The sequence below is a fragment of the Bos taurus genome, chromosome 18, assembly GCF_002263795.3.
Source record: "Bos taurus isolate L1 Dominette 01449 registration number 42190680 breed Hereford chromosome 18, ARS-UCD2.0, whole genome shotgun sequence".
Classification (NCBI taxonomy): Eukaryota; Metazoa; Chordata; class Mammalia; order Artiodactyla; family Bovidae; genus Bos; species Bos taurus.
In genome coordinates this window covers 55,577,393-55,589,636 of record NC_037345.1, presented here as the reverse complement: position 1 = coordinate 55,589,636, position 12,244 = coordinate 55,577,393, and the positions used below count along the sequence as shown (strand labels likewise).

General features: G+C 56.5%; 2 protein-coding genes across 2 annotated transcripts; both read left to right on the top strand.

The window, feature by feature from the left end:
• The first annotated feature begins 2,132 nt into the window (after window positions 1–2,132).
• Window positions 2,133–6,839, top strand: KCNA7 (potassium voltage-gated channel subfamily A member 7). The gene is made up of 2 exons (XM_002695203.6): window positions 2,133–2,830; window positions 4,082–6,839. Exons 1-2 carry the CDS (start codon window positions 2,276–2,278, stop codon window positions 4,895–4,897), a joined length of 1,371 nt encoding a protein of 456 aa, XP_002695249.2. The 5' UTR covers window positions 2,133–2,275; the 3' UTR covers window positions 4,898–6,839.
• A 2,024-nt stretch (window positions 6,840–8,863) lies between these two features.
• On the top strand, window positions 8,864–11,673 carry NTF4 (neurotrophin 4). The gene is made up of 3 exons (NM_001304828.1): window positions 8,864–8,992; window positions 10,058–10,181; window positions 10,783–11,673. Exon 3 carries the CDS (start codon window positions 10,795–10,797, stop codon window positions 11,425–11,427), a length of 633 nt encoding a protein of 210 aa, NP_001291757.1. The 5' UTR covers window positions 8,864–8,992; window positions 10,058–10,181; window positions 10,783–10,794; the 3' UTR covers window positions 11,428–11,673.
• Window positions 11,674–12,244: the final 571 nt, after the last annotated feature.

Below are 12,244 nucleotides of genomic sequence, written 5' to 3'. Positions count from 1 at the left end.
TTTCCCAAGGAAAAGAGTGGGGTGGAAGGTTGCCTTTTATGACCTAACCTCTAAAATCACATAGCATCTCTTCCAAGGATAATTGTAGCTTTCCCTTTTTTTTTTTGGCTGCCATGCAGTTTGTGAGATATCAGGTCCTCTTCCAGGGACTGGAAGGACTGGGTCACTGTTAGGACCCGGCAGTGAAAGTGCCGGGTCCTAACCACTGGACCATCAGGGAATTCCCTATGGCAGTAGTTTTAGAGTAATGAATATGGAGCCAGGAATGAAACTCTTCCCTGAAAGAATGGGAGTGGCCAGAAAGGGGAAGGATGAGTTTTTACGGAAGGCTGGGGAAAGGTGTCCATGGATAGCTTGAGTGTCAGAGCTGAGGAAGGGAGAATTTTCTGGAAGTGAAAGAAGGGAGAATTTTCTGGAGGTAAAAGAGTGAGCCCACCTCCAGGCTCAGTAGTGGGAGGGTGTAAGAGATACGGCTATAGGAAGGAGGAAGGATCTGTTCATACCAAATGTTCAGAAACCCACAAAGAGAGGCTTCTGTGAGTTCTGAGAAAGAGAAGAAAAAGAGAGAGAGAGAAAAGACCAGAGAGAAGGGAAAAGGCCAGAGAGATGGGAGGGGGCGGCAGGGAGAGAGATTCAGTCACGGGAAGTGTCCAAGACCATGAAAGAAAGGGACATAGACACACAGAGAGGGACACAAATCCAGATGGATGGTGACAAAATATCGCAGAAACTGTAGACAGGAAAAGACCCTGATGATGGGAAAGATTGAGGGCGGGAGGAGAAGGGGACGGCAGAGGATAAGATGGTTGGATGGCATCACCAACTCAGTGGACATGGGTTTGGGTGGACTCCGGGAGTTGGTAATGGACAGGGACGCCTGGCGTGCTGCGGTTCATGGGGTCGCAAAGAGTCAGACACGACTGAGCGACTCAACTGAACTGTAGACAGGAAGAGGGCCAAAATTCCTAGGGAGCTAAAACCTTTAGTGGCTCTCTCCTCTCCCCCAGTAGAGGGCGTCCGGGAACTCATTCCCAGGAGTCTGGATGTCCAATCCCCACTGCCTCCCTCCAAGCTCAACCGATGGGGCTATTTTTACCCGGTGTCATTGGACACCGGTGGCTGGAAGGCCATCGTCGGTCTGTCCTTTGGTCCCTTCGAGTGACCCTGCGGCATCTCCCCAGCCCACCCCCCACCTGTTCCTGGCAGGCCCAGCCTTCTTTTGCACAATTCAGGGCCCCAGTTCAGGCCTTGCTGGGGCTCAGAAAGTCTGGCAGAGAAGCCAGGTGGAGACCCTGGGGTGGGGGTAGGAGAGGAGAGCGAGGGGATCCGGTGTGGGGGGCTCACGCTCATAAGCAGCTGCTGGAGCGTCCCCAGGATGGGGCAACCACCAGGACAGTGGCCGAGCCAACCTAGAGTGATGGTCGGAGAGAGATTCAGAAGTATGACTCCGGAGAGGCTCAGTGGTCCAGAGGCCCTGAGACAGAGACTTGCAGTAATCCAGAGAGACAGGGAAAGAAAGCTAGCTGAAAGGGAGCCCCAGAGAATCCCAGGGACAGAGATACAGCGAGCTAAGAGATAAGAGAGCCGGAGAGACAAGAAGCAGAGAGACGTAGGCAGAGATGAAAGACAGACACCAAGAGAAACAAGAAATAGAGACAGTGATATCTCTTTTCAGAATCAAACTGAAGACGGAGATTCAGAGACCAAGACACAGAGACTGCCAGGAATCCCCAGACACAGGTGACTTTAGAACGGCAAAAACCCAGAGAAAAATGACCCAGAGACATACTCAGAGATACATCCCTGAAATCAGACAGGCCCAAAGCGAAGACATAGCCAGAAGCAGAGACATTCAAAAGAATGAGAGAGATGGAAATTTGTGACTCCAACAGAGGGGCTCAGATGCTCATTTTAAAAAATAGATGAGACACACACACACGGAAACCCGGAGGGCCGCAGAACAGAGGTCTCAGGAAATGGGGAGACAGAGAGAAAGGGGCCCCGAAGGCGGAATGAACCCGGAGAAACCCCAGGGCGGCGGCGGCCAGGCGGAAGGGCGGGCGCCCCGGCAGAGGGCGCGCGGCCGCCCTCTGCCCCGCCGGGGTCACGGCGCCCCCTCCCCCGCTCGCTGGCCGCGCGGCCGGGCTATTTTTACGCGTGGACACCGGACACCAGGCTGGGGCGGCGGCGGCGGCGGCCGAGGCGGGGCCGGGCCGGGCCGGGTCGGGCGTCGGGGCCACACGTCCGTCCGCGGGTCGCCGGGGCTGCGCGCGCCATGGAGCCCGGGTGCCCGCCGCCCTGCGGCTGCTGCGAGCGGGTGGTGCTCAACGTGGCCGGGCTGCGGTTCGAGACCCGGGCCCGCACGCTGGGCCGCTTCCCGGACACGCTGCTCGGGGACCCGGTGCGCCGCAGCCGCTTCTACGACGGCGCGCGCCGCGAGTACTTCTTCGATCGGCATCGGCCCAGCTTCGACGCGGTCCTCTACTACTACCAGTCTGGTGGGAGGCTGCGGCGGCCGGCGCACGTGCCGCTCGACGTCTTCCTGGAGGAGGTGGCCTTCTACGGGCTGGGCGGCGCGGCACTAGCGCGCCTGCGCGAGGATGAGGGCTGCCCCTTGCCGACCGAGCGCCCCCTGCCCCGCCACGCCTTCGCGCGCCAACTCTGGCTGCTCTTCGAGTTCCCCGAGAGCTCGCAGGCGGCGCGCGTGCTCGCCGTCGTCTCGGTGCTTGTCATCCTCGTCTCCATCGTCGTCTTCTGCCTCGAGACGCTGCCCGACTTTCGCGACGACCGCGACAACCCGGGGCTTGCCGCGGTGGCCGCCGCTGGCCCGGTAAGGGGGCGGGGCCTGAGCGTGGTGGGGCGGGGTTTAGGAGGAGGTGGGTCGCGTCCACGGGGTCCTGGCCAATCATAAGGCGGGGTAAGGGGCACTGGGAGGCGGGGCTTATCAGGAAGGTGGGGCCTGGCCGTGTGGGCGGGGTATTGGGGTTGGAAAACCAAACGAATCAGAATGCCGGGCGAGGGGCTGTGCGTGCTAAGTTGCTTCAGTCGTGTCCGACTCTTTGCCACCCTAAGGACTGTAGCCAGCCAGACTTCTCTGTCCGTGGGATTTCCCAGGCAAGAATACCGGAGTGGGTTGCCATTTCCTTCTCCAGAGGATCTTCCCCACCCTTGGATCGACCCTGTATCTCTGAAGTCTCCTGCACTGGGAGGCAGGTTCTTTACCTCTAGCACCACCTGAGAAGCTGTGAGAGGGGCAGCAACCCAGGGACAGCGCCCGACTAGGGGATTCTACCATTAAAAGCTGGGCTGGGGAAGGGAAATGTATATAGCTTAATGGGGCGGGACCTGAGGATCTGAATAGGAGGACCTGCTTATCAGAAGGCGAGTGTTGAGGTAGGTGAGAAACCCGGCCTGTGGAGGGCAGGAGGAAAGGTGTATTAAGAAATCAAAACTGAAAAAAAAAAAGAAATCAAAACTGAGGGGTAAGGAGAAACTGAAAAATCGGCCGTCTGTGCAGCTGGCAGTAACCAATGGGAAGGATGGACTGGAGGCACTGAGGGCTGGGATCTGAAGAAAGCCACCTAGGGAGATGGAGATAGAGGGGTGGGGGGCCTGAGGGCTGGGATAAGAGGCCTCCATCGTAAAGAAAGTTGAACTGAGGTTAGTGAGAGGAGGAGCCCGGGTTTTGGCATTAAAGATAAGGTCTTCAACCATCACGGTCTAGGCTGGGTTTGGGGAGGCCGGGGCATAAGGGAGTGAGGCAAGGACTGGGACCCTCCCCGTCTGGAAGTTCAACGCTGGGAGCGGGATTTCGGAAGGGATGAGGTTGATCTCCACTCTAGCATCGTTTCAGGAGACCCTGCCAGTGAAGGATCAGGGATCCTAAAGTCAGCCTTACAGGGATGATCCCTGAGGTCCTGTCCTGGTAGGAAGGGTCTGCCAACTGGGTCAGCGGGGTTCTGGAGACAGAGGCTATTGCCCAATTTGTAAAGAAGTAGTTGAATATTTAACCCGCAAATATGGCCGTTCCAGTGTGTCCCAGCCCTGGCATGGTCCTTCCTGAATCCCTTCCTCCCTGCAGTTCCCGGCTCGGCTGAACGGCTCCAGTCCAGTGCCTGGACCCCTGCCTCGCTTGCCCTTCGATGACCCGTTCTTTGTGGTGGAGACTCTGTGCATCTGTTGGTTCTCCTTCGAGCTGCTGGTGCGTCTGGCGGCCTGCCCAAGCAAAACAGCCTTCTTCAAGAATGTGATGAACCTCATCGATTTCGTGGCCATCCTGCCCTACTTTGTGGCATTGGGTACAGAGCTGGCTCGGCAGCGGGGAGTGGGCCAGCCAGCCATGTCACTGGCCATCCTGCGAGTCATCCGACTGGTACGCGTCTTCCGCATCTTCAAGCTCTCCAGGCACTCAAAGGGCCTGCAGATCTTGGGCCAGACCTTAAGGGCATCCATGCGCGAGCTAGGCCTCCTCATCTTCTTCCTCTTCCTTGGTGTGGTCCTCTTCTCCAGCGCAGTCTACTTTGCCGAGGTGGATCGGGCAGACTCCCATTTCACCAGCATCCCTGAATCCTTCTGGTGGGCGGTGGTCACTATGACCACAGTTGGCTATGGAGACATGGCACCCGTCACTGTGGGTGGCAAGATAGTGGGCTCTCTGTGTGCCATCGCCGGTGTGCTGACCATTTCCCTACCTGTGCCAGTCATTGTCTCCAACTTCAGCTACTTTTACCACCGGGAGACAGATGACGAAGAGGCTGGGATGTACAGCCATGTGGACACGCAGCCCTGTGGCCCCCTGGAGGGCAAGGTCAATGGGGGGTTGGTGGATCCAGAGGTGTCTGAGCTGCCGCCTCCACTCTGGGCCCCCCCTGGGAAACACATGGTCACCGAAGTGTGAGGGACAGTTGAGGTCTGCAGGACCTCACATTTCCTTGGAGGGAGGGCGGGAAGGGAGGAGGGGAAAGTTGGGGGGAGGGTGTTGTTTCTAGGATGAACTAAGTTATGTGGTAATGAACTGGGGAACACTAAGTCTTATTGGGTCTTGAGGTGTGGATTGGTAGCTCCTGTGGGTACCTCCTGAGATGACAGTGAATGGCAATGGGTTATACTGAGTTGAGATGGAGGCTCCATTGGTTTGTATTGCACTGGGTTGTGCAATGCTTGTGGAGCCTTTTGGGGTAGTGTTGAGATAGGTTTGGTCACATAGTTTTGTGAGTTTCTTGGTTCCTTGTTGGGTTGGGTTGGGTTGGGAGTCTTGTCCAACAGCATTGTGCAGGGTTCTGTGGTTTTATGAGTCCCCTGGGGCCATGTTGGATCAAGTAAGGTGGTCACCCATGGCATTGTTGGGACTGATTGTGTGTTCATGCATGATGTTGTGGAGTTGAGTTGAGACATTGGAAACTGAGTGGCTTTGTGATTCTTCTAGGGCCATGTTATTTTAGGTTCTGTGAACTTGTGAGCCATGTAGAAATACGAAGAGTCAAGTGATAGAATGTGAGCTTTCTAGGTCATGTGAGATCAAGTTGGGTTGGAATGTAAATTCGTAGGAGTGTTTCAGGGTTCTGTCATGTTGAATTGCATAGCGTTATGTGGCTAGAAGTTTTCTGGGGCAACATTAAGTTGGATCGTAATGAGTTGTGTACTCATGTGAGTCTCATAGGGCTGGTTCACTTGTGTCGTAAAACTGAGTTGAGTTACATCAAGGTGTGTTCGCTGAGTCCTGTAGGAATGTTGGGTTGAGTTGCAGTGTATGTATGAGGTCTATAGGGCCATGTTGGTTTGCTTGCGTTTAGTGGACCTAGGGATAATAGCACTAGGAAGTAATCATGTGTCAAGGAGCAAATGTAGTGTGTGGACTCGAGGAGACCAACTGAACTGGTTTGCTCAGTGTCATCACTATAAGGGGGGCCAGGGCTGGTTTCTGTATCTGTAGATTCAGTTGGTCATGCGGAGGGCTTCTGGGTGAACTAGCAAGATGTAGATATCCCTTCCGTTTACCACATACCTGCCTTGTTTTACCATTCAAACCAACCCCTTCTCTGTCTTCCCCTAGAGTTTTGCTTCCAGGCACGGAGATCAGAGCCACAAGGGAAGAGAAAAGGGGTAGAAACTGTACTCTGTTCAGACCTGATTGGGGGATAGAAACCCAGAGGAGGGGCAAAGAGAGCTGGGGAGGTATAGAGACCTAAGACAGAAAGGGAAATCCAAAGAGGGAAAAAAGATCCTGAGAGGGGAAGACAGAGGCCCAGAAGGGCTGGGTATCAGGCACCCAGAATGAGAGGGACAGAAACCTAGAATTGGAAAAGAGACCAGAGCACCCCAGAGAAAGTGAACCAAAAAGGAAAAAGGCAGAAAAAGTCAGTGCCCCTGAACCCAAGAGAGATGCACCCATGGAATCACACAAAGATCCACAAGTGGGTACGCCACCCCTCCCGAGGTTCAAGAAGTGTATCAGACAAACTGCAGGGCCCGCTTTATTTCCCTGGGGAGAAACCAGCATCTCAAAGCATGGGAGTGGCTTCCCAAGGTCGTGTGGAATGTTCCAGTTGGGGGGGGGGGGAGGCAGGACTTGTGGCCGGCTGCCTGACCCCATGTGTCCCCATCAGCCTGCTGATCAGCACCAGAACTTAACAGCTTCATTTCTCACAAATGAGGAAACTGAGGCTCAGAGGGGAGGGGGTTACCCAAGGTCAGAGATCTTTCGTACTAAAAGGGCATTTGGAGGAGGAGGAGGACAGTGAAATCACTAACACATATAGGGCTTCCTATGTGCCAGGTACTTGTATTAATTCAAAGTACTTGTATTAATTTATTAAAATCCATCCAGTGGTTTACAGAGACTTGTTGTTGTTATTTTTAGCTAAAGACCCCCCCCACACCACCACCCCTTTCTTTTTTGTTCAAATGAAATCTTACTTAGCACCAGTGTGACAAATCAGAGTGTTTGAACTGGTCTGAGAGGAACCTACCCTTTATGGAATTTCTCTTAGTAACTTGGTCTGCAGCTAACAAATTCAGTTTGGAAACCCCTGATTTAATCCAACCACCTTTTTACACAGAGAGATAGAAGGTACAGATTGTGGGAAGCTTTTGATAAAGGTCGAAAATAATGTAACCTTTAAATAATTTAACACTTCTTTCCGAAAGCGAGGGAAAGGCACGTTTGAAGACAGAAATGGAGACAGACCCCCCCTCTTCCCATCGCAGTGACAGACATAAGGCAGAGTCTGGGAGGCAGGCACGGAGCCCCCAGCACAGGGACCCAAAGAGGACAAGACATGTGAACAGCGGACAGAGACACCCAAGGGGAGAAGGGAGAGGAGGAGAGAAGAGGGCAGCGGCCTGGGAGTGGGTAAGAGACACAGGAAGGGGGGCAAAGATCCAGAGAAGGGGGCAGAGGTGCAGAGGGGACGGACAGGGGACACAGAGGGGACAGGGACCCAGACAGAGGGAGATAGAGACCCGGAGAGAGGAAGAGACGGAAACTTTCCCATCTGCAAACTCACCCCTACTACCCCATCGGAGAATGGAAGTTCCATAGACATCTTCTGGTAGGGGATGGGGCAGGTAGGGTACTTAGGGATGGGGGAAACCTGGACAGGTCTGGGAAGTGACTCCAAAGGACACTCCCGTGGACAGGGCCCCTCCCCCATCCCAATAAACAACCGCAGCCACCTTCTACGTCGCCTTGGCCTGGGATGGGGAGCAGTGAGGGGAACACCCTAATCCGGGGACACCCTTCCTGCCACCTTGCCATGCTATATTTAGGCTGAGGGAGGGGTATGGGATGACCCCTGCCCCCCCCCCCACCAAGGCGGGTGTCAGTTTTCCTTCTGAAAATAGCTCCAGGGGAGGGGTGAAGCAGTTAAGTCTGTCCCAGGGACTCTCAGCTCCTGTCTGAGTCTCCATCTGTCTTAAGGTCTCTCTTTCTCTGGGCTTCTCTCCCCTTTCTCAGTGTGTCTGTCCCCTCTCTCGGTCTGTGCCTTCTCTCTCTCTGAGTGTGTCTCCCTCTTTTTCTAGGAGTCTGTCCCCTTTTCTTCTCCCCATCTCCCTTCATCTGTCACTATTCACTTTCTTTCTCCAGGCAGGTCATTCTGTTCCCAAACCATATCTTTGTCTGTCTCCAAGCCCTAGAATACCTTGAATTTCTCTTATCTGAAACTCAGGACAAGACCCTCTCCCCAGTCCCCACCCAGGAAATTCCAGCAGAGAGGACTTATGTGGGAGAGACCCCCGCATCTACCGTCTCCCCGGGCCTCGGGGCCTTATCACTCCCCGAACCCAGCTGGTTAATGTCTGGCCTGGAGCTCCTGGGAGCAATGGAGATGAGAGCAGAGGGTGGGAATCTGCCCGGGGATTGACACTAAACTGGCAAGAGAACGCAAAGGAATCTCAGGCCCAGACTCCTGGGTCTGCGGAGGAGGGAGTTTGGGGTCTGGACTCCTGGGTCTGAAGGAGGAGGGGGCTTGGGGTCTGGACTCTTGGGTTTGAGGGAGGAGGGGACTTGGGGGTCTGGACTTCTGGGTCTGCGGGAGGAGGGGGCTGGAGCTGAGGAAGAAGGGCTGGGCGGGGTTGGGGGGGGGGGCGTCCTAAGGAGAAGGAAGCTGGGGGCCCAGACTCCCGGCGTCTGCGGGAGGAGGGGCTGGGGGTCTGGACTCCCGTGTCCGCGGGGAGGAGGGGGCTGCGGACCCGGACTCCCGAGTTTGAAGGGAGGGAGGTGGAGGCTGGCGCCTGGCCTCCTGGGACTGAGGCGGGCTGAGGGCTGAGCGAGCCAGGCCGGGCTTCCGAGGTCTCGGCACGCGTGTGGAAGGCGGGATCCCCCGGCCCCTCCTCCGCCGTCGGGCGCCGCCCCGCCCCCGCCCCCGACCCGGGCCCTCCGGAGCGTGTGCAGCGAGGAGCCGGCGGGCGAGCAGGCGTCCCTACAGCCAGCGAGCAGGAGGAGGAGCCGCCGCCGCGCCGGAGACGGCCGGGGGAGCCGAGGAGGGCGCCCCAGGTAAGCGCCTCCACGCCTCCTCCCCCGGGATTCCGGCGTCCGGGTCGTCCGGCCCCCGGGTAGGGAGGGACGGGGGCGGGGCCGGCAGGGGCGGGGCTTGGCGGAGGAAACTGAGGCAGGAGGGAAGCGTCTGAGACGGACAGTCCGCGACCCCCAGAGCGGTCTCAGGAGTCCCGACCCCCAGGCTTAAACTTCCCGGGAGAGGAGGGGCCGGGGAGTCCGCGCTTCTGAGTGCCTGGGAAGGATGGGCTTGTACCCCAGAACTCTCGGGTCTGAAGGAGGACGGCACTGGGGGTCCGGACTTCTGGGTCCGAGGGAGGAGGGGTTTGGGGGGCCTGACTTCTGCATCTGAGGGCGGGATCTGGCGACCTGGGTTCCTGAAGGAGGAGAGAGCTGGGGAGCGGGGCTTTGGGGTCTGAGCGAGGAGCGGGCAAGAGCCTGGACTTCTGCAAAGGATGGGGTGGGGGAGGTGGGCCGCCGGCACCCACGACTCCAGGTCTGACGGAGAAGGCACCTGGGAACCAGGACTCCCGGTCTGAGGGAGGAAGCAGCTGGGAACCCACGCTCCCGGCTCTGGTTGGGTCAGCATGTACCCCTCTTCACATTTTCCCCTTCTCATTTCCCCATCTCCCAGCCAGGGCAGGCAGCCACTCCAGGTATGTGCAGTAGAAGTCTTGGACGGGCCCTGGCCTGTCCTGTGAGCGGAGAACATTCCAGGAAGCAGCCATGGGGGACCCAGGGCTTCTTAAGTGTGGGCCCTCGGGGACCCGGGTGTCCAGGCCAGCCCCGCCCCCGCCCCGTCTGTGAGATGAATGGGCCGAGGCGGATGTAATCTTTTCCAGCCTCCTTCGTCCTCAGCCTCTCCCCTTCCCTCTCCTCTCCTCCCCCCATCTGCTTTCCATCCAGGAGCCATCACCTGGGCAGAGCAGGGGCTTCTGGGAGGGGCTGCAGCCTTGACTCTTGGTCCCCTACACTTTCAGAGGAACACTGAGAAGCGGAGTGTTCTGGGGTTCAGGCCCCCTCCCCCACCTGCCTCTCTAACCTGCCTGTTCCCTTTTCCCCTAGGTGGTTGCCCCCTCCCTCTCCTGAGATGTCAGGAAGGAGGGGGTCACCTGTGTCCCCAGCAGGGGCCCCCCGGAGCCTGGGGGCCCCCAGCCCCGGAGCTCGGAGGTGGAGGAGGTGCTGACAGGTCCAGTAACCACCCACTGCTTCTCAGTCCTTTCCCAGAACCCACGGGCTTCCAGAATGTTCTAGAGAAACTGCAGCATCTATGCCCCCACCAGCATCTCCCAGCCCTGGCCAATTTCATGGATAGGGAAACCGAAGCCTCACCTGGGAGGAAGTGTCTTACCTTCTTACAGGCAGTTTTAAGCTGAACTTGGGTCTCTCTGGAACTACAGGGCATGACCATTCTCAGAAATTTTGGAGCTTCAAACCTCATCCAGGCTGCAGGACTTAGGGTTCCTTGGGGTTGTAGAGGCAAAATGGCAGAGTGGAGTTGCTGGGACATGTTTTGAGTCCCACCTCTGGCATTTGCTGGCTGTGTGACCTGGTTCAAGTTACTAGCCTCTCTGAGCTTGTATTTCCCCCTTTATTGGCTATTATTAATACTAATAGTAGAATAAGTATGATTAATCTAGAGGCTGGGCATTATCAAAGTCCTAAAATATAGGGGTCCTCCAAGCTTCTAGAACCTGTGGTTCTATCATGCAGATGCCCCTGGAGTAGCCATGTGTCCCCCCACGAAGTTATCATCCTCCTAATTCCAGCTTCCCTCTGTCTATCCTCAGGTGCTCAGCGAGATGCTCCCGCACCCCTCAGGCTCCCTCCCCATCCTCCTGCTTTTCCTCCTCCCCAGTGTCCCGATGGAGCCCCACCCCCCACCCTCACCCCTGCCCCCATTTCCAGCCCCTGAGTGGGACCTCTTGTCCCCCCGGGTGGCCCTGTCCAGGGGTACCCCCACGGGGCCCCCTCTGCTCTTTCTGCTGGAGTCTGGGGCCTTTGGGGAGCCAGTCGGCAGCCCAGCTAACCGCAGTCGGCGAGGGGTGAGCGAGACAGCACCAGCCAGTCGCCGTGGAGAGCTGGCCGTGTGTGACGCAGTCAGTGGCTGGGTGACAGACCGCCGGACTGCTGTGGACCTGCGTGGGCGTGAGGTGGAGGTGCTGGGCGAGGTGCCTGCAGCTGGTGGCAGTCCCCTGCGCCAGTACTTCTTTGAAACCCGCTGCAAGGCTGCCAGTGCTGGGGAAGGTGGCCCTGGTGGGGGTGGAGGAGGCTGCCGGGGTGTGGACCGGAGGCACTGGGTGTCTGAGTGTAAGGCCAAGCAGTCCTACGTGCGGGCATTGACCACCGATGCCCAGGGCCGTGTGGGCTGGCGATGGATTCGAATTGACACTGCCTGTGTCTGCACGCTCCTCAGCCGGACTGGCCGGGCCTGAGACCCAGGCCCAGGAACTGAGCAGGTAGAGGAAGAAGGAACTGGATGCTGAAAGACCTCAAGAGTAGCCTGGCTGCTCTAGGCCTCAGTCTGGGATCTTGTCAAATGGTCGCACAAAATCACAGTGCTCTGGTTTTGAGAGCTCATTCTGGGAAAGACAGATGATGAAACCAAATGGGGTTTTGAAGGATGAATAGGAGTTCTCCTGGATGAACTTGAGGGTAAAAATGATGATGATGATAGCCAATATTTTCTGAGTGCCTACTGTTTATGAACTCTAATACAACTTGTCAGATCAACTCTGGTGGATTTGACCATTGGAGTTCCCCAGCTTCTAAGCTGCTGACCATGTGATCTCAAAGGACATCACCTTGCTGATCCTGAAGAGAGTGACAAGGAGGGGATACTTGGGGGGGATTATAAAACTGTGGGGGGGATTATAAAAACTGGAACACATAGGCAAGTAGTTGGGAGCTGGGGTTCAAATAAGAAACCTTATTTGGTCAGATGGGGCAAATGCTTAGAATGCTCTGTTTTGAGGTAGTGAGCTACCTACGACAGGAGTACAAGCAAGGTTGAATGACCAGAGGTCAAGATGGTTAAGATTTTGGCCTTGGTGGGGAGTTGGAGTCAGGTTTCCATCCCCTTCCCTGTCCCAGGCTTTGCAATATACTCAGAAAGAAATAGACATTATCATTGTCCAGCTTGAGTAGGACATGAGGTTTTAACCAATTGGCCTGCCCCCGGCTGAGATCAAGGGAGAGTTGGACACTGATCAGTCTAGAATGAGCCAGGATAATCCAATAGGATAAGTGGCC